Source organism: Rattus rattus, chromosome 6 (genome assembly GCF_011064425.1).
Source record: "Rattus rattus isolate New Zealand chromosome 6, Rrattus_CSIRO_v1, whole genome shotgun sequence".
Classification (NCBI taxonomy): Eukaryota; Metazoa; Chordata; class Mammalia; order Rodentia; family Muridae; genus Rattus; species Rattus rattus.
In genome coordinates this window covers 110074355-110100416 of record NC_046159.1, presented here as the reverse complement: position 1 = coordinate 110100416, position 26062 = coordinate 110074355, and the positions used below count along the sequence as shown (strand labels likewise).

The 26062-nt window shown below is 51.6% G+C and overlaps 3 protein-coding genes across 4 annotated transcripts in view; 2 read left to right on the top strand and 1 right to left on the bottom strand.

Moving 5' to 3' along the window:
• The first annotated feature begins 1030 nt into the window (after nucleotides 1–1030).
• On the top strand, nucleotides 1031–3745 carry Atp6v1f (ATPase H+ transporting V1 subunit F). Its single transcript, XM_032906836.1, has 2 exons — nucleotides 1031–1246; nucleotides 3306–3745. Exons 1-2 carry the CDS (start codon nucleotides 1089–1091, stop codon nucleotides 3505–3507), a joined length of 360 nt encoding a protein of 119 aa, XP_032762727.1. The 5' UTR covers nucleotides 1031–1088; the 3' UTR covers nucleotides 3508–3745.
• Nucleotides 3746–3858: 113 nt separating this feature from the next.
• On the top strand, nucleotides 3859–6761 carry Atp6v1fnb (ATP6V1F neighbor). Its single transcript, XM_032906835.1, has 2 exons — nucleotides 3859–5199; nucleotides 6577–6761. Exons 1-2 carry the CDS (start codon nucleotides 4779–4781, stop codon nucleotides 6684–6686), a joined length of 531 nt encoding a protein of 176 aa, XP_032762726.1. The 5' UTR covers nucleotides 3859–4778; the 3' UTR covers nucleotides 6687–6761.
• A 279-nt stretch (nucleotides 6762–7040) lies between these two features.
• Kcp (kielin cysteine rich BMP regulator) overlaps nucleotides 7041–26062 on the bottom strand; it is a 36198-nt gene continuing 17176 nt past the window's right edge. The window contains exons 25-47 of one of the 2 annotated variants that reach the window (XM_032906833.1): nucleotides 26016–26062; nucleotides 25834–25927; nucleotides 24617–24790; nucleotides 24277–24359; nucleotides 23916–24036; nucleotides 22088–22167; nucleotides 21768–21867; nucleotides 20011–20153; nucleotides 19583–19755; nucleotides 19391–19502; nucleotides 19198–19299; nucleotides 18371–18535; nucleotides 16818–17124; nucleotides 12329–12445; nucleotides 12172–12230; nucleotides 11938–12093; nucleotides 11161–11228; nucleotides 10770–10927; nucleotides 8728–8786; nucleotides 7708–8562; nucleotides 7529–7618; nucleotides 7251–7342; nucleotides 7041–7178 (exon numbers count right to left, since the gene is read on the bottom strand). The exon at nucleotides 26016–26062 is cut by the window's right edge and continues 36 nt beyond it. In XM_032906833.1, coding sequence (XP_032762724.1) covers nucleotides 7115–7178; nucleotides 7251–7342; nucleotides 7529–7618; nucleotides 7708–8562; nucleotides 8728–8786; nucleotides 10770–10927; nucleotides 11161–11228; nucleotides 11938–12093; nucleotides 12172–12230; nucleotides 12329–12445; nucleotides 16818–17124; nucleotides 18371–18535; nucleotides 19198–19299; nucleotides 19391–19502; nucleotides 19583–19755; nucleotides 20011–20153; nucleotides 21768–21867; nucleotides 22088–22167; nucleotides 23916–24036; nucleotides 24277–24359; nucleotides 24617–24790; nucleotides 25834–25927; nucleotides 26016–26062 — 3419 coding nt within the window. In that variant the 3' untranslated portion in view covers nucleotides 7041–7114. Of the gene's footprint in view, nucleotides 7179–7250; nucleotides 7343–7528; nucleotides 7619–7707; nucleotides 8563–8727; nucleotides 8787–10769; nucleotides 10928–11160; nucleotides 11229–11937; nucleotides 12094–12171; nucleotides 12231–12328; nucleotides 12446–16101; nucleotides 16653–16817; nucleotides 17125–18370; nucleotides 18536–19197; nucleotides 19300–19390; nucleotides 19503–19582; nucleotides 19756–20010; nucleotides 20154–21767; nucleotides 21868–22087; nucleotides 22168–23915; nucleotides 24037–24276; nucleotides 24360–24616; nucleotides 24791–25833; nucleotides 25928–26015 lie in introns of those variants that run through there. The other variant, XM_032906834.1, reaches the window with a different exon arrangement.

The window sequence follows — 26062 nt, the reverse complement described above, 5'->3', positions numbered from 1 at the left end:
ACTAAGACGATATTCTAAGCTGGCCTTGAGCTTGTGGCCATCCTCTTGCTTCAAATCCCCTAAATGCTGGGGTTGTTTTTATGTGTTCTCAAATTTAGCAACTAACATGAGGCCTTGCTTGGCTCTCTACAGCACTGCACAGTGTCATTAATCTCCCCATTTCCTTAGTAATTAAATATAGATTCAGTAATCGTTAGCCACATCATAGTTAACGTGCATGTGTACATCATTCAGATTCAGAACTTGACCTTCCAGCTAGGAAATATCCTTTCTTGCGGTAGCTCATGTCTGTAAACCTGGATGGAGGCAAGAGTTTGAACAAACGAATGAAGGGGCAGGAAATACTGGTGCAGCATTCGGGAGGATGAGGCAGTAGGATCACTTGCTGCAAGTTCAAGGCCAACCTGGTCTATATTCTGAGTTCCAGGCCAGCAAAGGCAACATATAGAAGATTTCAAAAAAAAACAAACTACAAAATAAAACCAAGAAAAGGGGGGAGGGAGTTTGTCTTGGTGGCAGGCACAGGCCTTATATCCTAATACTTGGGAGGCAAATAGTGAGACCTCTCTTTAAAAAGTAATAATAAAATAAATTAAAAAAAAAAGCACTGGGTTGACCAGATAAACCCCAAGGAGACTCCCATAGGGTATACTATGACCTCACAAATTTGGGCTCGCTCCACCGCCATCCTGCACTCGCCTCCAAAACCACAAATATAACCATATATATATATATATGTGTGTGTATGTATATATGTATATATGTATATATATGTATGTATGTATGTATGTATGTATGTATGTATGTATGTATGTATGTATGTATGTATGTATGTATGTATGTATGTATGTATGTATGTATGTATAGGACAGAATGCTAGCAAGTGGCAAGTGGCCTTTGACGCTCAGCCTTCTGGGAGATGTAGTTCTGTGGTTCCGGTCTCTGTGGCGCAGGAGTAAGCGGATTGATCCGAGTTCCTGCTAATGCGCGTGCCCGGGAGGCGGGGGACTGCGCATGTCTGAAGGGAGGGGCCGCTGCGGGGGCGGGGCATCACTGCTGTTTGGGGAGCGCTCTGCGGGGCAGACAGGATGGCGGGCAGGGGTAAACTAATCGCAGTGATTGGAGACGAGGACACGGTGACTGGTTTCCTGTTGGGCGGCATAGGGGAGCTTAACAAGAACCGCCACCCTAATTTCCTGGTAGTGGAGAAGGATACCACCATCAATGAAATCGAAGACACTTTCAGGTACGGTAGCCTGTGAGGCCTAAATGGGCTCTTCCGCTTGCACGGGGAGAATTGGTGGCCTGTTCACCTGGGTGTCAGGGGTCGATGAGGATCGGGATGGTCCCGGAAGTCGTCTCTCCAGGAGCAGGTGCCTCCGCCGTCTAAGTTCCCTTCTGGGGTCCAGTGGGGCCCGGCCTACGGCAGGTCCATGAGCTCCCCATCACATGACTGTGTGTCAGTTTAGAAGAGAGTGGAGCTTGTTATCTGCCCCGGCTGTAATTGGACTCCTGGAGCCTCTGACCAGTGCTGACCGGCACGCTCAGCCCACTTCCGGGGTCGCTGACGCTCACCTGTAGCGCATTCTCTGGACCTTACAGTCTTTTCGACTGTGTCCTAAACAAACCACCTCCAATGTAGGTCCGGGCAGTGGGCGTGTGTGTGTGTGTGTGTGTGTGTGTGTGTGTGTGTGTGTGTGTGTGTGTGCACGCTTCATTTATTTTAGAGGCTCACAATTGTCCTGTAAGGTAGTGGTCATTCCCACTTACTAGTGAAAAAATAAAGGGCGAAGGTTAGACCCGAAGACACACCAGCCATAAGAGGCAGAACCCAGGTCAACTCTTTAATTATGGAGTTTGTGTTTGTGTCCGTGGGTAGGCGTGCACACATGGAGGTCAGAAGACAACTTTGTGGAGTCGGTTTTCTTTCCATGGGCTTTGAGGATAGAACTCAAATAACCAGGCTTGCATAGCTCACACCTTTACCTGTGCCTTTCTTAAGCTATTACCTACTCTGTGTATACAGTTCCTTGCAGTCTGCCTTGGGGTTTCCATTTGTCTTTTGACAATGGGCAAAACCTCTGGGAAGTATGACCTTCCACAAAGACCTTTTACTTCAACTCCTCACTTCATGCCCTGGGTCATAGTTTCAAAAAGTGGGTGCAGGCATTGCTTTTAAGCCAAAAAGTGCCCTGTTGACTAGAATTGTGGGTGCCAACTCCCTATTTTTTTCTCTCACTCCTCTTCTAGAACTACTATGCAAATCTCAGGAATAAACTGCCCTCACCTGTTTTCCCTCAATAGCAGAGTCCAGGGATGCCGGCTGAGACTAGTTCCCACAGCCTGGAATGTGGCAGGCTGTGACCTGGGAGACTGATCTCTAAGGAACCAGTAACGTGACCTCCGTTGTCACTGGAGGACAAATCTTACTTCTAAGAATTTACCATGTTTCCAACAGGAAGGAATCCTAAAACCAAATCTGTTCCATGCTTGGCACAAAGTTGGTGCCCAGTAAATTATTTTTAATGAGTAAATACATGGTTGAAGGGGCATGCATGTCTGTGTGTGGAGGTGATCACATGAGAGGAAGGCCAGAATGACTGTCTGGAAATAGTGATTCGTTCATTGCTGAGTTTCCTCTTTCCATCTTGCCTTTGGCTCATAGCAGATGTCCTCCTGGTCCATCCCCTTAATCAGCATAGAACTTTAGGCCTTCAGTGGTCTCCTCGACCCTAGCTCCTAAACATTCAGTAAAAATCAAAAGGTATACATTAAGGAATCACTCTACTACTCCATCCTTGCATTTTTCTTGCTTTCAACCACTATCAATAATAAGAAAAAGGTTTTGTTGTTGTTTTGTTTTATGAGACAAGGTTTGTGTAGTCCCAGCTCTCCTGGAATTACCTCTGCGGACTAGGCTGGTCTTGGTCTTTTTTCTTTTTTGTCCTTCCTTCCTTCCTTCCTTCCTTCCTTCCTTCCTTCCTTCCTTTTCTTCCTCCTTTATTTCTTTCTCTTGGTTTCGTTTTGTTAAGGTTTTTTTGTGTTTCTAGACTCTTACACAGATACAAAGGTGCTCATACCCATTTTCCTCGCCTCTGCCTCTCTTCCACGGAGGCAGCATATAGAACATACTGACATGGATCCTGGTCTTCATTACCAGTTCCCTCCATGAGCAAATGTGTGGACTCCAACCCTGATCAATGTGGTTCTGAGCTCCTGAGTGCAATTGGTTCATCCAAGGAGAGATAAGGTTGAAGGCCTTATGCATGCAGTCACTGTCATTCCCTGCTCTTCTCCCCCAACAGGCAGTTTCTAAACAGGGATGACATTGGCATCATTCTCATCAACCAGTACATCGCAGAGATGGTTCGGCACGCCCTCGATGCCCACCAGAGGTCCATTCCAGCCGTCCTGGAGATCCCGTCCAAGGAGCATCCCTACGACGCAGCCAAAGACTCCATCCTGCGCAGGGCCAAGGGCATGTTCACTGCTGAAGACCTGCGCTAGGGCTGCTCAGCCCTTAACCCTCCTCTCGCTTCCAGGCCTCTCCCAGTTTGCCACCCCCTATTTAAGTTTCAAGCCTTGGTTTCCAGCCCCTCCCTTCCTCTTCACTGAGTGGTTCGTAAGCTGTTGGGGTTCTGATGTTCAGGTCCAGGCTGGGTAGGGAAAGAAAGGCCAACCATCTCTCCACTACCTATGCCGTTGAGCAGTATCATTGTTAACATTAAAGGAATATTCTCTCCGAGTGGGTGCTGGTATGGGTACGTGAGGCTTGCAGTGTTGGGGGACATTAGACTTGCAGATATGGAGATGCTACCAAGAGCAAGGTAAAGGAGAATTGGGGGGCGGGGTGTAATTCAAGAACGGGCCACCTGGGTCAGAGACTGGCTTCCGGGATGGAGGACAAAGTTCGATCCCAGTCTCTCTACCTTTGCTGCTTCTCCTCAGTCTTCATGGTGCTGGGAGGGGCCCCATCTAAGGGACAGAAGCAGTTGCATTGGATGTCATTCTAGATCAGCATTCTCAACCTGTGGGGGTCCCCTAAGACCATCAGAGAACTCAGATATTTAGTTGATGAGGAGGAAAAGTACAGTCATAAAGTAGCAACAGCAATAATTTTATGGTTGGGGTTCACCACAACATGAGGAACTACATTAAAGGGTCTCAGTGTTGGAAAGGTTGAGAACCACTGATCTAGATAGAGCCTGGGGCCTACAGGGTATCATGATGGTACCTGGGGAATCAAGATGTTTAGTTAATGAGCCCTTCTAGGCTTCCTCAGAAAGGGTGACATGGGACTCTGCTGAAGGCAATGGCAGGCAGAATCCTGACTGTCTTACTTAGGGTTCCATTGCTGTGAACAGACACCGTGACCAAGGCAACTCTTATAAGGACATTTAATTGGACCTGGCTTACAGGTTCAGAGGTTCAGTCCATTATCATCCAGGCAGGAGCATGGCAGCGTCTGGGCAGGCATGGCACAGGAGGAAGTGCAAGTTCTACCTCTTTGTCCAAAGGAAGCCAGGGGCAGACTGTCTCTTATGTAGCTAGGAGGAAAGTCACAAAGCCTACCCACAGTGACACATCTCCCACTCAAACAAGGCCATACCTCCTAATAGTGCCACTCCCTGGGCCAAGCATATTCAAACCACCACACTGGCCCTGTGTGAGGTTAGGCTTGGTTGCCTGGTGACCATCCCAGGGCAGCTGCCCACTGTCCACTTGCTATGCCCACTCAGTACTAGCTAAACCCTGATACTGCTCATTCCTTTGCCACCATGTCGAGGCAGCTTAACATGGACACGGTGCGCCAAAACTTCTGGAAGGAAGAGTATCTCAAAGAGATGATGTTGCGTTATGAATGGCAGCGCAAGTACGGGACTCTGGTGAAGGCCAAGCAGAAGGCTAAGGCTGCATCCCGTCTGCCCTTCAAACTGCCTACCATGCTGCCTAAGGTCCCAGTCTCACTACCACCTGTCTCCAAAACAGCCCCGTCTAAAGCCCCCAGCCCTACTCCAGAACCTCTTTTTCTGTCAGAAATGTACCCAGTTCCACCTGACACCAAAGCCCTGCTGTATGAAGGCATCTCCCATGACTTGCAGGGGCGCTACCAGTATCTCAACACCCGAAAACTGGACCTGCCAGAGACGCGTTACCTGTTCCCCATCACCACCAACTTCACATATGGCTGGCAGCTGGGTGAGCCCCAACCTCCCATACATGAGTCCTCTCACAAACATGGAGCTCCTCCTGCCCTGTGCTGGAGGGGAGACATTCTAGGGGAAGGCCAGGTTGTGGGGAAGGAGATAGACCTGGTAGAGACAAGCTCTGTGAAATGAAGGAGTGGTGGTGGTCAGGGAGGCAGGGGCATTGTCAGCAAAGGCCTGTCTCAGGCTTTTAAGGCTGAGGGCTAAATGGTATGGGAAGGGTTCTACCCTAATTTGAGAGGAAGCTAGTGAAGATTCAAGCAGGCGAGTGAGAATGGATTAGAGACTGAAGCTTTGAGGCTGGCGAATTAGGCATTTGTGTTATCTGGCAAGACGTGATTAGGATTGGAACTGAAATCAAGGATGTTTTGGACAAGACTCGGAGGAACTTCTTGGTTTAAACGTGACAGGGAGGACAAGCAATGACAACCCACGGATTTGCTTGTAAGATTAGAAGACAACAGGGGTTGGGATTTAGCTCAGTGGTAGGGCGCTTGCCAAGGAAGGGCAAGGCCCTGGGTCCGATCACCAGCTCAAAAAAAAAAAACCAAAAAAAAAAAAAAAAAAAGATTAGAAGACAACAGGTCTGTGATGGCCATAGTAGGTTCACGATGTCACTGAGGCCACTGTGTGTGTAGAAGCATGGCCTTCAGGAGTTAGGTCGGAGCTAAGAATGGAATTTTCCCTGAAAGTGGGAAGGTGGGCCAGAGGGTAGGGGTGGCACCAGCAGGAAGGCGAGTACCTGTTTTTCTCTTTGAGGCTGAAGGTTAGGTCATCAGCTAGGACCCAAGCCAGAGAAGCCCAGTGTTTTTTCGAAAGTGTGGGGAAAAATAACAAGGCTGAATGTGTCATTGGGTCAATCTGGGCTCAAAGTATCCATTTACTCACTACCTACGAGTCAGAAGTTCTAGGGAGTGTGTCCCACTGCCTGAGCATGTGCAGAAAAGGTGGGTGGTTGGGAGCAACACAGTGCCCTCATTTTCCTCTGAGATGAAAGTAAGCGGAGCCGGCTTCCCAACGGAAGCAAGAGGAAGTGAGGTAGAGGAAGGAGGAGAGTCTCCTATCTTCAGAGTTTGTCCCTGTGACAAACATGGTGGCCCTGAAGAGAGAGTGCAGTGGTCCATCTTCTAAATGCCAAAGGGCCTGGTGGAACATCTTAGAACCGAATGATCATGGCAGACAGCTGAGTCCAGTGACCCAGCACCCAAACGTATTATCCTGTAGTCCCCACTTCTCAAAAAAGTCCTTTTAATTTATTTATGCAAGGTAGATATGACACAGGCAGAGTCCTAGGGCTATGTGGGAGAGTCCTGTGCTCTGAGACCTCCTCCTCAGAAACCCATTCCTAGTATCTGACATCTTTTCCCAGGTCCTCCAGCAAAGCAAGAAATGGTTTCCTGCAAGATGTGCCGAATTGAGTCATTCTTCCGTAAGAATGGTGCCTTTGCATTCCTGGATCCCCGAGATCTGGCCCTCTGAGCTTGGGCCTGGCAGTGACTTAGGAACCAAAAGAAGAAATAAGAGGATTCCTGGTGGAGCTTCATTACTCTGTGTGTGTGTGTGTGTGTGTGTGTGTGCGTGCGCATATGCTTGTCTATTTCTGTTCTCCCTGGCCCTAATTCTTCCCTCTGAGCCTTTTTTTTTTTTTTAAGATTTATTCATTTATTATATATAAGTACACCAGAAGAGGACATCGGATCCCATTACAGATGGTTGTGAGCCACCACTGTGGTTGCTGGGAATTGAACTCAGGACCTCTGGAAGAGCAGTCGGGGCTCTTAACCGCTGAGCCATCTCTCCAGCCTGTGAGCCTTCCTTAAGGTCACCCTTTAGCCTTTTCCTTAACCATCAGCTTCATATCTCCATGGAGACCAGCAAGGGAGGGGGCAGGCTGGGTAGGATGGAAGCTATTCTCCAGGAGAAGGCTCCTTCGTGCCAGGAGACAGTAGTTCCTGGAAGTTCTGGGTGTTCCTAGGAAGACAGTGGCTTGTCAGTCAAATGTCAGGGTAAAGGGGCAACTACCATTCCCTGTCTGCCCCTTACCTGACCCCGAGTGCCCGCAGCTGCAAAGTCCTGCCTCGATGCACTTGTTCTAGCAGTTCCCGCAAGACGCGCTGCCGTCCTGCTACATCCTCCTAGGTGGCGTGAGCTCTGAGCGGGCAGGTGTGGCCAAGAAGGGGCCGCCCGGCACCCGCCCCGCACCCGCCCCTCTCCCGCTGAGCTCTTCTAGAAGCAGCTGTCTGCGGTCCTCCTCATCCCCTCAGGGGACACAGCCGTGGTGGCCATGCCGCCTCCCCCCTTCCCACCCCATCTCGCTTTACCTGTGGTGACATCTGAGTCACTCTGGGAGGGAGCCCCAGCGGGTGAACCCGGCGATGGTGGTTGGCAAAGATGCGGAGTCGTTCCAAGACCTGGGGAGGCAGAACTCAGCCGGGCCCCGCCTGGGCAACCCTCCCGCCCCTCCACCACCACTTCTGGCAGGCGGGGCCCTGGGACGCACCCGGAGCCGCTGCTGCTCCCGGTCCCTGCGCCGCCGCAGCCTGGCCGCGCCGTTCAGCTCCAGCAGTCGCTGCAGAACCTCCTGCCCTGGGCTGGCCAGCACCTCCTCTCTGCTCCGGGGCGCGGACCACGCGACCTTGGAGGGTTTGGGGTTCCTAAGGCCTCTCTGCTCCCTGTGAGCACTGGGAAGCCTTGGCTGGCGCTCCTCAGCCTGGGTGGCAAGTATCCTGCCTTCTGGGCTTTGGAGCTGTGGCGGGTTGGAAGGCACCGCAGGGAGAGGAGCCCACTCCTCTTCCTGGGTGGCTGCTGCCTCTGTCAGCTGGGTGCTACTACCCTGGGGACCTGCTATCCTCTTTTCCACGGGCTGAGGGATCTGCTTTTCTGGGAACTTGCAGAAGTCGCTGGAACGGCCCTGAGGGTTGCCCTCTTCCTGGCGCCATACTGTGGTTTTTCCCTGAACTTCCCCCCATACTACTGAATTAGTGCCTTCCCCAAACCGAGGGATTTTTAATTCCTGGCCCTGTTGAGCTTGCTTCCTTTCACATTGACTCTGAGGAACCCCTTTGTCTTGTCCCTGAACTGACTCTCCTTTATAACCCTGAGGTGACTGCCCACATTGACCCTGTGTTGTCTTCTCTGGGTGATCCTGAGGAGTGAGCGGTGTCTGAGGTTGTGCTCTCTCCTGGCTCAGGCCAGAGCCTAGCTCCTTGGAGGCGTCTTGGAGAGCTGACAACTTCAGGGAAGCCAGGCCAGCTTCCTGGCCCAGCTTTCCCTCCACTGTGCTTCCAAGTGTCTGTCCACAGGAACTCTGAATGTTTGGTTCTTCTTGACTCCTCTCTTCCATCTTGCCTGGGTCCTAGGAAGGAAAAACATTTTGGGCCCAAAAACTTTGTGAGGGAGCCCTGTGATGGGACCGCTCTTCCCGAGTGGGTTCCATATCATATCACTGCCTCTCCCAGGCAGACGCCACCCCTGATGCCCCTTTGAAGGGACCTTGCCCATGATCCTTTGACCCTTTCACCTTAAGTTCTGAGTTTCCCGGCTCCTTGAAGCTACTGTTGCTGGTGGGCTGTAAGCAACCTGGGGGTGAAAAGACAATGACCGATGTCTACACATCGGCATCGTACACACGTTACACCCAAATTAGGGGAAAGATGCTTGAAACGGAGCAGTGGTGGCGCACACCTTTACTTCCAGCACAGAGGCGGGCAGATCTCTGTGAGTTTTCGGACAGCCTGGTCTACAGAGTGAGTTCCAGGCTTGCCAGGGCTACACAGAGAAGCCCTGTCTCAAAAAACAAAACAAAACAAAACAAAACAAAACAAAAACCCAAAAAAACCAACAAAACAAAACAATAAAAATGAGGATGCCTGGTGGGCCCTAAAGGAGGAGGCCTGAGGTGCTTGTGTTTCAAGTTATCCCAATTCCTGCACCTTCGTTCCCACCACCTTAGCATGCGCTGCGTACCATGTGCTGCATGCTGTGTGTCACTTGTGTCTGCAATGGCCAACCCCGACTTCTTAGCCCGAAGAGACCTCTCTAAGGAACCCGCACACTTCCTCCCCCAAGCACAGCACAGGAAGGGCCCATTTGCTGAGATCCTATGGCATATCGACACCCCCCACTCCACCCCACCCCCACACTTTATCTGGTACGGTGGTTCAGGACCACAGAAGAATCCCCCTGCATGGGCCCTACTTTCTCTCTGTTATGAAAGAAAGTCCTACCAAGCTGTTTGTTTCTGACGACAAACTCCAAAGAAGTTCATGATGAAAATTTAAGCCAGAGCCTGGCTTGAAAACTGCCAAGTCTTCACAATTAACAAAAGAAATCTAAAAGCGGGATCGCTGCCGCTGCTCCCTGCAGCTGTGTAAGGGAGAGCCGCTCTGCTCCGTCGTACGTACACACATCCTTCAGTCAGAGCTGGCTGAAGGGCCTGCGGTGTTTCATAGCTCCTAAATCGAGCTCCTTTGCAGAGTGTCACGTCTTTCTCTTGCAGGGAAAAGAGGCGGAATACTCTCACCGGTAACCACAGGGGTTTGTTTTCTACGGAAATACATGCATCTTCCAAGGGGCTTTTTGAACAAAGGAGTTGTATAAAATTCTCAGACTTTCGAAATCATTATCAAAAAGTGGGAAAACAATCTCTTCCTTCTTCCTGCTGAACTGTGGTCTTTATTAGTGAGTAATACCCCTACTCCAAGCCAGGTAATTAAGTGTAATTTGTACCCAATATACTTGTAAAAATTCTGCCAATCAAAAAAGGGACAATTAGCACTCTTTCATTCAAGTGATAAAACAATTGGAAGTATATAGCTTTGATAAGTGCATTGTTTAACACAATTTGAGAATCAATTCCCTTCACAGCAGGCAGGAGGTGGGGGGAGGGAAGGCCAGAGCATCCTTCCCACCAAAGCTTACTTCAAGTCTTAATCCTCTCACAAGGTTGTGATCTTAGAGACTAGATCCAGCCCTCCAGTGTGCCTGGATAGCCCCTGTGCTTAACCTAAGGGTGGCAAACGGATAGTCTATGATTGCTATTCTGTTCTTCATCCTTGGGTATCTTGCAGCTTCTCTGGGACAGATATCCCTGCTGGTTCTTCCTGCTGCTCCTATCAAATTCAGTCCAGAATCCCACTGGACATACTGATGCCAATAGGGAAATTAGCAACAAAACCTACTTCCGTTGAGCATAGTGGTACACCTGTAATCCTAGTACTCATGAGGCTGAGGCAGGAGGATTGTGAGTTCAAGACCAGGCTGGTCTATACAGCAAGGTTAAGATGACCTATACAGGGGTTGGGGATTTAGCTCAGTGGTAGAGCGCTTTCCTGGCAAGCGCAAGGTCCTGGGTTCAGGTCCTAGCTCCGAAAAAAAGAAGAAGAAAAAAAAAAAAGATGACCTATACAGAAAGACCCTGTCTCAAAAAATAAAAATAAATAAACACGGATGTATTTAAAAGCCTATTTGCTGCCGGCTGACTCTGATGCCCAATGAAAAGCTATGAGATGAAGAATGACCTGGGATGAAGGTGTCCCTGCCTCCCGGTCTCGTCTGGCTTACCGACTCCAGGACCCCCTGCTCCACTGGCTTCTTGCCCCTCTCCTGTTGGTGTAGTAGGTGCACCTTTGACAGGTATAATGGGGCCCTCCAGCCTTGGAGCTCCATCACTCCCGGCTTCATCCAGATCTGAGGTGGATGAAGAATCTGTAGCCAGCCTCCTGCAGGAGTTTAGCAGCCGCAGTGGGGAGTTAGCCTAGCCAGTTCCACTAGTCTCCCCAGTCCCCCCAGACTGCCTAACTCTGAATCCAGGAAGCCACCCCTAACTTGGTACCCAGCAGATCCGGGAATTGGAGGCAGGAGGAGGGACACTGGGGGACTATGATGGGAAGTATGTTCTCTGTCACTGTGAGGCAGTATTGAGAATGTAGAATCCCTGGGGAACAAGACTCACCCTTTTAGGAGCTGATGGCTCTCACTGTGGGCTTCCCCAGCCTGGGGTGAAGGGCACAGCTTGGAACTCTGCAAGGATCAAGTGAGCTCAGACCCACATGGTAACATTGCCCCAGTGAGGAAGGAAACTCCCAGCCGACCCCCATGTTTCCTGCCTCCCGGCATTCATGCCCTCTGTGGCACCTCTTCCTCAAGGCTGACAGTACTAACTACTATCCTACCTTTGTTTCTACCAAGGATACCTCAGCCTGAGAAGCACATGTCCTGATCTCAGTGACAGGACAGAGGTGCCCTCAGCTCTGCTTTTTTCAGTAACCTCTCCAAAGGATAGTCCAGCTTGAGGGGAGTCCATGGCGAAGGCCTCTCTGAATCTCTGGCTCAGGGCTATGCTGGGCACCAGTGCCTTTGCCCTCCTGAATCTGCCAGGTGGCATTCTTCCCTCTGGGTAGCCACATGGGAAGACTTGCATATGACCCCCATTTCATTTCACCAGCTAGTTGTCAACTGTTCAGTCTTTAAGTTAGGAAAACATGGTGTTTGCTGGGTATAGTAGAAGCCCTTTTGTTCCAGTGAGTACAGTGGTTCTCTCAAAAGCCTTTGAAAAAAAATCTAGAAGGATCTATCATCACCCACATTTATATCTGGGCAATCAGAAGTATAGAGTTCACAGGAAACAGAAATTTGAACCGGTAAGTCCTTAAGGCCCATGCACCTTCCACTTCTCACTCTAGGACTCCCTCAGTGTCACCTCGAACCTCTCTCTACTTGGCCCACTCACCAGCTGCTCAAAGTCTCCATCCACACTCCTGCCCAAGGACTGGCTGCACTGGCTCCATGCATACTGAGTCTGGTCCCTCTGGCTGCAGAACCTGGCCAAGGGGGGCCAGAAGAGGCCTAGCCCTACCCCAGCCAGCAGCTCCAAGTCCCAGAGAAGCTGCAGGAGGATGGGAAATGAGAACATGAGAGATCCACTCTACCTTCTGCATCTGCTTCCCTCTGTGCCAGCCCCTACCTTCTCCTGGGCCCGCTGGCTCCCCTCCATCTCCAGCAGGATCATAGGTAGCTCCAGCCCTGGGGGACAGTCCCAGCCCTCATGAACCTGGAGTGGGGATCAAGAGTGGAGTCAGGCCCTGTCCGCTGCCCTGGAAGCAGCACTTGGATTTCCTTACCTGCTGTAAGGCATCTTGGAGCTGGTCTAGATCTGCAGGGCGCTGGAAGAGAAGTTGGTACAGGGTCAAGGCTTGCTTGTGGCTGCAGGGGAGTCTTGGGTGCCCAGGAGTGCTTGGCTGTGCCATGGAGAAGAGAACAGGTCAGATGTCCCCTCCTTCCTCAATATCTGCATCTGCTACAGAGGCCTCAAGGGAGGTAGAGGACAGGGGACAGGGGGACAAAGGCTCTGATCTCAATAATGCAGGGCCCTGACACCTGAGCAGGGCTGTGCATGAGCCTCCCGAGACACTAGGGTTGCTCTGAGACAGGTTTCGTGGACTAGAGGAGGAAGGCAGAGCCGGATACCAGCGATCTCGGTGTATGTTCCTGTTTATGACCCTAATGAGTATTTGTCTTGCATGGGCATCGTCATGGTTTTATTAATGTCGCTGTGGTAGAATGGCCTGACAAAAGCAATGTAGTGGGTCCTGTGGAGGTGACTCAACAGCTACCATTGCTGTCTTTTCAGAGGAAACAGGTCAGGTCCCCAGCATCCACATGGAAGCTCACATCCATCTGTAAAACCAATCTCAAGGGATCCTGCATCCTCTCCAATCTCTGTGGGCATCAGACACACTCATCAGGCCCTTACATGTATGCAGGCAGACACACACACACACATATACACACACAGAGACACACACACAGACACAGACATAGACACAGACACACACACACACACACAGAGACACACACACACAGAGACACACACACAGATACAGACACAGACACACACACACACAGAGAGAGAGAGAGACAGACAGACAGACAGACAGACAGACAGAGAGACAGAGAGAGAGACAGAGACAGAGACAAACACAGACACACAGACACAGATACAGACACAGACACACACACACACACAGAGACACAGACACAGATACAGACACAGATACAGACACACAGATACAGACACACACACAGAGAGACACACAGACACAGATACAGAAACAGACACACACACACACACACACACAAACACACATCTTTTTTGTAAAAGACCAATTTAGGGGGGAAAATGTTTGGTTTAGCTCCCAATTCCAGGTTACAGCAATCAGTGTGGGGAGGTCATGGTGGCAGGAGCTTAAGACAACAGTCATTATCACCTCTGAAGCCAAGAGCAAAGAAAAGAAATACATGCTCTTAGTACCCAGTTTTCTCTACCTTCATAGAGTCTGAGGGAGCAGTGCAGTCTATGGTCTGCTGTGTCTTCCCACACCGATTAAAGCAATCAAGATAGTACCTCACAGACATGGCACAGGGCACCCTGATCAAGCCTCACTGAGATGCTCTTCCCAGATGATTCCCAGATGTGTCAAGTTGAGCATTAGAACTGACCATCACATGAATACATCCAGGCTTACGAGAGTTTTCCAGCTGTGTTAAATGGTCACCATGCAAGTATGCTTTGCATGGGTCGTGGTGACAGCGGCAGCTCCTGGCAGCATGACATGTGTCTGCCCCCTGCACACCCTCTCTCTGCATGGGATTCCTCCTCACAGCTCCACGTGGTAGGCGCTGGGACCGTCCTCATTTGCACGTGAGGGAGTTTCTGATTCACGGCAATGTTCCCCTCACTTGGAGGGACATGGCAAACACACTCTGGAAAGTCATGGTCCAGGGACAATCGGTATGAGGTGGGTGTAAGCAGCGAGAGGGAGCAAATAGTGGGAGTCCAGCAGTGGTACAGTCTCTGCCCACCTGCTGAACATCGTTCAGGGTCGTCCTACCTGTTCCCCTTCTATGCAGGATGCCCGCTGTTCCTGCACTCATGTACACATGCATGTATGCTGTTGCTGCTCGTGTACATATGCAGACCGTAGTAAGGAAAAGAACCAAAACAGATGGAAGTCTCTACAGCTGAAATGTCAACTATTCCCCCCAAACCCAGGCCTGGTCCCCAGGCTGACACTATTGGGAAATGCCATAATCTTTTAAGGAATGAAGTATTCCAGTAATCCTTAGTTCTCCGGGTGATGGTGGCCCATGCCTTTAACCCCAGCATTTGGGAAGCAGGTGGATCTCTGTGTTTTTGAGGCCAGTCTGGTCTACAGAATTCCAGGAAAGCCAGAGTTACACAGAAAATACACAAAACAAACACCCTAAAACAAAAACAAGAAAGAGGGGTGGAGAGATGGCTCAGTGGTTAAGAGCACTGGCTGCTCTTCCAGAGGTCCTGAGTTCAATTCCCAGCAACCACATGGTGGCTCACAACCATCTGTAATGGGATCTGATGCCCTCTTCTGGTGTGTCTGAAGACAGTTACAGTGTACTGACATATAATAAAAAAAAAATAAATCTTAAAAAAAAAAAACAAAAACAAAAACAAGAAAGAGAGAGAGACAGAGATAGAGACAGAGACAGACAGACCCCTAGGTCACAGTCAAAGTAGACTGTGTGGTCCTGACTCTGTCTCCTGGCTCATAATGTAAGAAGTTTGCTCCAGCCAGAAATCCCCACCGGTGCCATCCATTGCCTCACCAAAGGCCTGAAGCAACACGGCAAGCCAATCTCGGGTGGAAGCCTCCAGGACTGAGAGTCAATTCATTTCAAACCTTTTCATTTATAAATCAAGGCAATGGAGAGCTAGCTAAGACACCCTGGACTCTTCACGGCCCATTCCCTCTGGTCCTGAGCAGCTTGGCCTGCCTGCTTGTACCTGGCACCCCAGCAGGAGAGGGCGGTGCAGACCTTCTTCTCTGGCCCCCAAATGAAAATGGCCTCTCTCTTTGAAAGAAGGCTGAGCTGGAAAGGGAGGGGGGGTGGCCTCCAATTCAATTCAATACTCTGTTGCCTAAGTAAATCATGAAGGGCTTAGGGGCGTCTCTCCTGGGGCAATTAGGCCCTCATTTACCTTACATTAGGATCATTATTGACAACAGAGTCCCCTGATCTTAGAACCAAGATTTCTAAAACTTTTTTCGTTTGTTTGTTTGTTTGTTTGTTTGTTTGTTTGTTTGTTTTTCAAGACAGGGTTTCTCTGGGCTGTCCTGGAACTCAATCTGTAGACCAGACTGGCCTTGAACACAAAGATCCTCCTGCCTCTGCTTCCGGAGTACTGGGATTAAAGGCGTGTGCCACCACTGCCCAACAAGATTCCTAAAACTCTTGAGGCCACATAGCTCATGTATGGCAAAGAAAACTCAAAATCTGGGCCTTTTCTATTCCAAAAATCTTTCCCCACAATGACATCTTGGTATGTCGTCTGTATGACTGTCTGCTGCTATGGCTGTGAACGTACACAGATGTGTATGCACATGTGTCTCTAAGGGTACTGGTGCATATGTACAAATGCCGCACATGAGCTGGACTTCTCTTGCCTCTGTTTAGGCGTGCAGTCCTGTGCCATCACCAGTTCTTAGAGTAACCAAGAAGATATGGAAGCATTCAGGTCAACAAACCCAGAAGAAAGAAAGAAGAAGGCTGGGCATGATTTATACTTCTTCTCAGTGACTCTTCAGCCTCTGCAAGGTCCCATACAGATCCACAAAGGGTCTCAGGTAAGAGTCGCAGGCCACGCCTACCACACAGACTGAGCACAGGGCAGAGACCAAGGCACCTGGGTTATCCTCTCCATTTCAAAGTCTGAGGCAGCACCAGGAAGTGGCCAGTTGGGGCAGCCCAGGGATACAGACATAAGGATGGATTAAGGAGTCTCTGACCACTGAGCCCCAAATTCTCAGCAGCCCAGCCACCGACATGAGTGCCAGGAAGAAGTACACACACGAGGAAGTCATGGGCAAGTGTAGTTTATTCTTGTGTTTTGACACTGTGGACGGTTGGAGAGCAGACCTAGGACCCCATTGCCTGAGCCCAGCAGACTCAGCAGCTGTGGCCTGGAGGTTGCTGCTTACCAAGGGATAACTTCTGGCCAGATAAGTCCTGGATGAGGGTGTTCTTTTTTTTTTTTTTTTTTTTTTTTGGGGCTGGGGGCTGAACCCAGGGCCTTGTTCTTGCTTGGCAAGCGGTCTACCACTGAGCTAAATCCCCAACCGATGAGGGTGTTCTTAACTCAGGGTGGACCCAGAGGCTGCTCCTGACTGGGAGTGGACAGCGTGTGAGCTGGCTAGCCTCCAGTAAGCAGGACTGGTGGGCAGGCCTCAGGTGAGATGCAATGGCCTTCATGCTCCACCAGGCCTGCAGGACACTGGCAGCCTGGAACACAGGGCCTCACGCAGTGGGCTGCCAGCTCCCCTAGGGGTATGTGCTGGTTGAAACAGGTACGGGGACAAGGCGGTCCACACTCATCAAACACAAAGCCACGTTCCACAGGGCAGCCCACCACTGTAGGCAGAGAGGAATGCAATGTCACAGAGGTCCCCCACACCCTTCTAGCTGTTACTCCATACTTTACAGCTTCCCTGTGCCCTCTCTGTCCAGACTTGAGTCTATTGGGCTGCCCCTCCTTTCCCCACAATGCCCTCCATCAATGTGGTATCACCCCCTTACCACAGAGTGTAGGGCCCCTCCAGACAGGAGTCACCCCAGCCTGGCGACAGTGGCTAGCGTAGGCTTCAAGGGCATCACAGAGACAGGCGTCAGCTGAGGAGCCTGGCCCACAAGCACACAGGTCATACACACAGGCGGCAAAGAAGGGTTCTGGTGGCACCACAGCATGGCAGCGACTGAATGGTGAAGACTTCAGGATCCCGCACCGGGCATTGGCCTCACGTCTGGCACGGTAGCCTGCTGCCCGGCAGGGGTCCACCTCTCTGCCTGCAGAACATGGCCGGCCAGGCCCCAGCCCCTTGGGGACCTACACAGAGAGAGCAACCATGATGTGAAAACATGGCTGGCAAAATCTGCCTTCGATCAGGATGTGTCATGCTCCAGTAGACAAACTCCCACTACAGGAAGTAGAGGTGCGGGCCAGCTCAGAAGAGGAAGGGGATTAATGGGGAGACCAAGAAAAGGTGACAAGGGGGGTGTTGAACAAAATACATTATAGACATGTATAAAAATATCAAAATGAAATAAATTACTATGTATAAATAATATATGCTAATTTTAAGGGCAAGGCATACTGGTACACCATGATCCCAGCATTAGAAGGCTGGGGCAGGAGGATCCTGGGCTAGATATATCTAGACAACATGGTGAGACTTTGTGTCAGAAAAGAAAAAGCAAAGGAATCAAAGCTGTCCCTTCAAGGACAGCACAGGCTGGGCTGCGGGATGCAGCGCAGTTGGAAGAGTGCTTGTCTACTGCACAAAGCCCGGCCTCTGTCTGATACTCTGCCCCGCATGACAGACTGGAAATGGTGGCACACTCCTGTAATCTCAGCACTTGGAGACAGGCAGGAGGGCTAGGGGTTCAATGCTATTCTTGGCTACATAGAGAGTTCAAGGACAGTCTGGGGGCTGGAGAGATGGCTCAGTGGTTAAGAGCACTGGCTGCTCTTCCAGAGGTCCTGAGTTCAATTCCCAGCAACCACATGGTGGCTCACACCCATTTGTAATGGGATCTGATGCCCTCTTCTGGTGTGTCTGAAGACAGCGACAGTGTACTCGCATACATGAAATAAATAAATAAATCTTTAAAGAAAGAAAGAAAGAAAAAAGGACAGTCTGGGTTATGTGAGACTCTGTCTCAAAACAAAAAAGAAGCAAAAGTGCCCATCGAGGTGTGATCTGGTTCTCGGGAAGTTGGGATAAGAAGGTATCGGGTAGGAGCCCAGTATGGCTTCCTAGCTAGACTCTATATCAAAATCAAACCAGTAAGACAGCAAAGAAAAGAACCATCTATGTTCATCTTGTCTTCTTTTTACAAATAAACTAAGGCTAGACCAGGTAAACGACTTGTTCAAGGTTCCACAGCCAGCAAGTGACAGAGCATGCTGTAGGGAGTCAGGTGACATGGTTTCCACCCAGCCTCTTCCATTAATTAAGGGAGGCTTTAAGCCCCTGGCATCTGTGACAATGCCGAAGCCCGTCTTGGGTCCTGAAGCAGGGCTGTCCCCAGTCCTCTAGGCTGTTGCAAATTCCTCCTCTCAAGCTACTCACCTTCCAGCTGTTCCCAAATGCAGCCTCTGTGGGCAGGAGCCTCCCATCCGGACCCTGCAGATCGTCCTGGGCAAAGCCATTGAAGTTCCCACAGAGGCCACAGGTCTGGCCCTGGTAGGAGCTGGGAACTCTCACCTCCACCTGGGATTGCCCGTCCCACAGCACCTGTGCAGAGGGGGGAGGACAGAGACCCCAAAGAGTTCACTCCCTAATTTGATAGTCCCCCTGCTGTGGGATGGACAGGTACACACTGCTCATCGAAGGGCCACTTCCCTGTGTACCCTGCTACACAGCCTGACCAAACACTGATGGCACGGAGAGCTGCCCACTGCTGCAGGGAGAGCTGCCCACTGCTCCTGGGCATCTTTCAACTGGGCTCCAGGTGGAACAAACCCACCTCCTGAGAACCACTGTCTTGGGGCCTTAAGGAAGGTACAATGCCATTAGAGTTTGGATCAAGTGCACACAGCGCGGGTTTGTAAGTTTTGGCTCTGGCTGCAGCAAGAGATTGTTACTTTTCCACATGGGAGTCGGGAGGGTCCTCAGAGACCACCCAGAACACCTTGACTACCTCCTGATCCCTACCGACTTTGGACCCCAATCTCAGGTTATGGATGACTGAGTACAAAGGTCTCTGATGCTGAGTCGTCCCCCCCCCCCACCGGAGCTGAGGACCGAACCCAGGGCCTTAGGCTTGCTAGGCAAGCGCTCTACCACTGAGCTAAACCCCCAACCCTGCCGAGTTCTTTTTAAGGATGTCCCTACGCTACGGAAGCCTTAGAAGTGCTAAGGCTCCAGGACCACCCTGTTTTGCCCTCTGGCCACACCTGAAGCCCAGGCTGGGCATGCAGGATCACAGTGTGACCACGAAGCTCAATGTACAGCAGTGGCTCCCGAAGGAAGGGCAAGGTCACCGTGTGCTGGTCAACCTGGAAAAGAGGGGATAGGGGGAGGGAGGGACCATGTCGGGTCAGACATGTGAACTGGGTAGGACTGACCTTCCCCGGGTCCTTGGCTCACCATGACTGTCCTGCCTTGCAGCAGCCTCACAGCCACGGTTCCCAACAGCACCGCTACCTCTTGGGTCCAGGCCACACCCCTCCGGCCCCGGTCATCATTAGTCACGTGCACACTATGGGGAGGAAGGGCCCAGGTGCCAGAGGTCAGAGGTGCCAGGTTTAGGTGTCAGGGAGAAGGAAAAGGGGTTCATACCTGAAGTCCTCGCTGTGGCAGTCCTTGGCCAGCACGTAGCTGCAGCTGCCCTGGAAGTGCAGCAGGCGGCCATCGAAGGTGCGGTAATGGGGGTCTCCGAAGGCCATGCAGGAAGCTGGCCCGGGCAAACAGCGGGGACAGCAGCTGCCGGGACTCAGGGCAGGGACCTCATCCTGGCCTCAGACCCAAACACAGTCAGTCACAGGACACTTTCCCGTCAAGTCTCAGCACCTCACCCCACCCCTCGCCCCTGTGGTCTCTCTGATCCCTTAAACCCAGGTTCACCCCCTGGTGGTCACTCCAGGAACAGCATCAGCCCTGGCTTCCTGGTTCACGGAAGGCAAGAGAAGCCCAAGCCCCTTCTCATCACTCTGGGATAGCAGTGCCTTGTGTGCCTTGGTCCTACCACCTTGAACCAAAGCACTCACCCGGCCACATGAGAGGTTCCTGCAGCGCTGGCTCTGGCAGTGCACAGTACCAGCCACACAGGCACAGCTGGTGCAGGCGTCCACTATCCAGTGTTCTCCAGAGGCCACCCAGCGACCCTGGTGCGAGCATGATCGGGTAGGGTCTGAGGAGAAATGAGACAGATCCAGTGCCCTACTCAAGCACTGTCAAACACAGCAGTGTTTCTGGACAGACATCCAGTTCTCCTTCTTAGACTGTGTGGTGGAGGATCTCGGCAGGAGAGTGATGGGTCGGCGGGACCCCAGCAACATTAACATAACCTGTACCTGCCACACATGATCCGAGGAACCGTGGGCAAAGGAAGGCGGGTCTAGCATCCACCCACAAATATGGGCCATGTGAGTGACGGGGACATTGTTTTGCTGGACAAGGAGTGGAGGCCTGGCTTCATTCCCACCTGCACTGTTGGGTGTTCTTGTGGGGCAGACAGAGAGGGACTTACCTATGTTACCCTTCCTCCATCAACCCATCCCTCGACTTGGCACTGCTCAAAGCCTGTGCCAGCTTTAGGCACTTTTAACCATAAGGACAGGAGAGATCCCCACGACCCCGCTAAAGACAGATACCATTGTTTAGGGGTTTCTCGAAGGAGCCAGGCTATGGTAGTTTGAGTGAAAATGGCCTCCCACAGAATGACAGGGAGTGGCATTATTAGAGGTGTGGCTTGCTGGAGGAAGTGTGCCACGGGGGTGGGGGTGTGGGGGTGGGGTGGGGCTTTGAGCTTTTACAAGCTCAAGCCAGGCCCAGTGTCTCTCTCTCTTCCTGCTGCCTGTGGATTCAGATGCAGAACCCTCAGTTCCTTCTCCAGCACCATGTCTGCCTGCACGACCCTGTGCTTCCTGCCACGATGATAATGGCCTAAACCTCTGAACCTGTAAGCCGGCCCCGATTATTTTCTGTAAGGTGTTGTCTCCTCACAGCAAAAGAAACCCTAAGACAGAAGAGGCCATGACCTGTAATTTCTGTGGCCTTCTGAGTAGGGTCTTAGGCAGTGCCTTTTCCACAGCTCGTTTGGCCCATAGGAACACCCAACAGCACAGGTGGGCATGGAGCCCAGGCCTCAACCCCGTGCCCAGCACAATGCAGCTGCTGCTCACATGGCCCCCATTGCTGGTGGATGTTAGTCCTACCTCCCTTTTCCTACCCGCTTGTCCCCGGGTTACATGATAGGTGCAAGTCATGGATGTTGCTGGGGTCCTTCGGGCTCTCCATGTCCAACTCTCCTGCCAAGAGCCTCCGCCACATGGTCTGTGGAAGAGGAATGGGTGTCCTTCCTGAAGCACTCTCCCCACTTAGAAGCCATTGTCTGGTTCCACCAGCACCCAAGGGTGCTAATTTCTTCAGCAAGCATCCTGAAAGCCTGGTGTCTGGTGGGTATTAGGCCTTGCACTCAGGCTGGTTGCTTATGGAGTCCTAGAGACCTGAAATGCCAGTCCCTCGACCCCTCCACTGGGCCGACTCCCACCCACAAGTGCAGTGTCTACAGCGAGCCTGGGGTCCTCAAGGCCCCTGAAAAATCCTCAGGCCTAAGAATGCAGGGTTTGGTCCCTATTCCTTCTCCCTCGTGGATCTCTCTCCGCCCATGTGAATAGCTCCTCTATTTCCACAAAGAGAAACATTCCAACTGCAGACAAACTCAGGGCACCCACAAATGCCATCCCTTCCCTCCTCCATCCTGGGCTTCTCTCTGATGGGGAGACCAAGTCTGGCCACTTACCTTTACACACGGGGCAGCAGCTCCCAGGGGTTGTGTGGCGCTCCCACAGGGGACAGCTGAGCTCAGGACAGGCCCGGTGAGTACAGAGCCATGTCAGATCCTATTGTGACCGTGTAATGAACACAACATGGAGAGAGCAGCAGACTTTGTGGGGTTGTGGGGACAGAGTTGGGATTAGGGTATAAGCAGGAGACGACACTCAGGACAAATGTCAGTGAACAGGAGCTCAGGAGCTGCTGAGGGGAAGGGGCTCACCTCAGCTCACAGAGCAGGAGAAGGGGCTGGAGGACTCTGAGGGTGGCCATGGCAGGAGGACTCACCTGACACTGGCAGGTGTAGCAGGGGTCTGGTGGCACCAGCTCAGACCCCAGCAGGTCCTCTGTGCAGTTACTCAGTGCCTCTGTGAAAGCAACAGCCCAGTGTGGGGTAAGGGGGTCAGGGGACAGGAGCCACAGTCCCAGCTCTGTCCTCAGAATTCTGTCTTAGATAGTCAAACATCCCCAGAACCTGAAAATTTAGGAACTATTTTTGAAAGTTAGCTCAATGTGAATGACTCATGAATTTGCATGTCATTCTTGCACCTCCATAGCAAAGATATCTGTCCTCTACTGCCCGATTTTAGTATATGTGCTGCCGAAGTCAGCATCTTTAGCCTCTTGGGAGAACTTGGCTATGATGCTAAGGGGGGTGGGGCTGGAAACAGACAGCATGCGCTCACACAGCATGGAGCACGCCAGGCTGCCTGGTCTGTTGTTGTCACTTCCCTTCATAGAGTCTCCCAAAGGGGGAAGTAACGAAGCAGCCCAGGTCCTAGCCATGGTCCCACCCACCAATGGACAAATTAATTTACATCTCGAAGTCTCGTTTTTCATGTGTAAACCGCGCACCTGACTGGGTCGCTGTGAAAATAGGATGAGACACACCAAGTAGCATGTGGTATGCAGTAGGTGCTTAATAACGGAAGTGTCTTCTTACCCCTTGCGGTTCATTCTAGCAAGTGCTCTAAGGATAGATCAGATCGCCCGATGGAGTGCCGTGGTGGTTTTTACGGCCGTGGTGGTTTTTTACTGAATGTACTGAATACTCCTGAGCACTAGCTGAAACATGGCTGGGGTGAAACTGTAGAATACCGCAGACTATGTCTTTACAGTAAGAACTGTAAGAATGCAGAGGGGAGGGGGCTGGGGATTTAGCTCAGTGGTAGAGCGCTTGCCTAGCAAGCGCAAGGCCCTGGGTTCGGTCCCCAGCTCCGAAAAAAAAAAACAAAAAGAATGCAGAGGGGCAGACAATCCCCAGCAGAGAACCCTCCCTGTGTGGAGGAAGACGTGAGTGTGTGAGCAAAGGTGAGTCTAGGAAGCTGTGTTTCACTGACTTCACTGACAACACTGGCTTCTGCACGAAGAAGGATGGCTGGGTTGAGCAAACTCCCAAGTCTTCAATCTCGGAAACAGTTGGCTATTTTACAATATTTATAATAAAAATACAACTCTCTTTACCCCTACATACTTTTATAATTTTTTTGAGAAATTATAATTTCTCTGTGTGGTCCAGGCTAGCCTAGAACTCAAAGATCCACCTGCCTCTGCCTCCTGAGTGCTGGAATTGAAGGCATGCGCCACTACAGCCTGCTCTACATCTTTAAAAAATTTTTTTAGATTTATTTATTTATTATACACTGTAGCTGTCTTCAAACACAATAGAAGAGGGCATCAGATCTCATTACAGATGGTTGTGAGCCACCATGTAATTGCTGGGATTTGAACTCAGGACCTCTGGAAGAGTAGTTAGTGCTCTTAACCACTGAGCCATCTCTCCAGCCCTCTTTACAAATTCTTATTCACAGAAAAGAAACAGAATGGGCTCTCTCTATCCCCTCCCCCCAGTGTCCCTTTGCCTCACAGCTCCCTCAGAGCCAGCAGATAATTGCCACCTTGCCGTGCCACCTCCCAGCCAGGATGTTCCACGACCTGCACGCATGGGCTGCAGAGGCCAGCTCCCCCGACCCCCAGCTTTGCCAACTTAGGCAGGAGCTTCCAGAACTGTCTAGAAGTCAGGAGAGGGCCGTGGGAGGAGGGCTAGCTGACTCTACAAGCATTTCTCAGAGGGGCAGCCCCGCCCTCCTGGTTTATCCCACAGCCTGGGACTCACGGGCACAGGCAGGGCAGCAGTGCTGGGGGCCAGGAGGAAGAAGCTGGCTTGGTGGGCAGCCCACCAGACTGGGGCACTGGCGCCGGCGACAGTGCAGCCTGGGAGGCCCCTCGCCCTTCAGCTGCAACAAGAACCAGCAGAGGTGAGTCCAGGTCATGGAAGCCGAGCTGCTCCTTGGCACCAGATCCCCATCCAGGGGTCCAGACCCAGCCTCCCCGCTCAGACCTGTCCTCTGTCTAGATCCAGGTCTGCTCCCACTGACCAAGCTCAGCTGGCCCAGAGACACATTCTGATACCCCACAGTCTTGCTCCATGAAGTTTGGAACCCAAACTTCCAGTTCCACACTCTGCCCTCTCCTACCTCGCAGATGCACACTTCACATGGGTCGTCCCCAGGTTGGAAGCTCTCCCCGGGTTCGTACTTTCTGCCCTCATGCTCACAGCCTTGAGGTAAGACAAGAACAGAACAAAGAGCCCTCAGCAATGCTGGGAGGGGGGTTCCTCCCCCCTCCAGCTCCTGCTCCCTACTCTGGGACCGAGGAGTGTACAAGGCTGAAGGCCACTTCTCCTGGAGCCTCCTCACATCCACCCCTGCCACCCAGCTCAGCAAAAAGGCAGGAAGGTGTGGCTGCTCATCCCCCACCCAGGGCTCCTCACCCACCACCCCCCACCCCACCTGCCAGACCCCAGGTTCCTAGTACCAGAGCATGGAGGGCAGCAGTCACTGGGCCCCTGCTGGGGCCAGATGCAGGCGCTGACACACTGGACTTGGGCACAAGTGACAATGCCCTTGTGACACATGCAGGAGGAACAGGGGCTGTCCGTCGGCACCCAGCTACTACCTTCAGGATGCTCCTCCCCACGAACTCGGCAGCCTGTGTCCCAGGTAGGCAGGTATAAGCTTTGAGTTTGAGATCTGAGCTTCTGCATCCCCAACCCCACCTGTGGTCAGCACAGGGACATACAGGCACCAGGAGGGAGCTCTGCAGGGATGTGGTATGAACTAGGGCAGAACTCATGTCTGTCGAAATGTAAGGAGCCACTTGCATGTTTGATCAAGGCTTCCGGCAGCAGGCAGTATCTATGGAACCCACCATGCAACACAGGTATACAGCAGGCATGTAGTAGGTAGACGTGGAATGAATGAATGGTCTTATCACTACCGTGCGCCTCTGGCTTCTCCTGTATTTAATGGGAACTATATCTGTCCTGCCTTGTTTACAATGCAAGAGAAGAGATGCTGAACCAGTTCTGGATTAACTACACAGGGTGGTGAGAGGCAGCCGGCTGGCCAAGAGAGGCTGAGGTTCTCCAGTCACTGGCCAGCACGTACATCTCGACCCTGATACCTGCAACCTGAGGGACCAGGCAAATTATGTCACCTGCCTCCTTTTTCTCATCCTTAAAAAATAGGAGGAAGGGGACCAGAGAGACACCTTAGCCTGAAAATGCACTGGAGACCCGAGTTGGATCCTGGGGACCCATGTGGTGAAGGAAGATAAAGGACTCCCATTTTCTTCTGATTTCCACATGCAGGCTGTGATGTGCTCCCCAACAAAAATAAATGAATAAATGTAATAAAAATAGGTTGGAGTATAAAATTTATAGATAAAATAATGGTGCTCCTTAAAGTGTGTGTGTGTGTGTGTGTGTGTGTGTGTGTGTGTGTGTGTTGCTTAGCTCAGGGTCTAGTACACTGTCTAATACGGTGCTCAATAATTGTTACTAATGATGATGATTACGACTGGGAAATAGGGAGACAGCACGGAGAGGAATCTGGCCAACCCACTAACTGTGTGTTGCTCTGGGGGAGGAAAGGCTGAATGCTGCTTAGGGGGACAGCCAAGAACTGAGGCAAGAGAGGCAGCAGGGGGTTATAGAGCCAGGGGCTTCAGTGTGAGTACAGGGCTGGGTATACCTGTGCATCGAGGACAACAGGTCCCTGGTTCTGTGACCTGAAGCAAGCAGGGCAGAGGCGGGCACTGGAGCCTCATACAGCTGACCTGGCCAGCCTGCAGGCAGGAGATGCAGGTCAGGTTTGCCATGGAGCCTCGGACCCAGAAGCATGGGCCACCCTTACCCAGCCTTGCGTCTACATACCAGACAGTGGCAGCGCTCACAGCTACCCTCAGGTCCCTCAAACTCCT

Excerpts from the sequence above, each read along its gene's own strand:
- Atp6v1f (XM_032906836.1), top strand. The coding sequence starts at position 1,089 with ATGGCGGGCAGGGGTAAACTAATCGCAGTGATTGGAGACGAGGACACG. Across the intron at positions 1,247-3,305 it reads GAAATCGAAGACACTTTCAG|GCAGTTTCTAAACAGGGATG; the intron begins GTACGGTAGCCT and ends CTCCCCCAACAG.
- Atp6v1fnb (XM_032906835.1), top strand. The coding sequence starts at position 4,779 with ATGTCGAGGCAGCTTAACATGGACACGGTGCGCCAAAACTTCTGGAAG. Across the intron at positions 5,200-6,576 it reads CACATATGGCTGGCAGCTGG|GTCCTCCAGCAAAGCAAGAA; the intron begins GTGAGCCCCAAC and ends ATCTTTTCCCAG.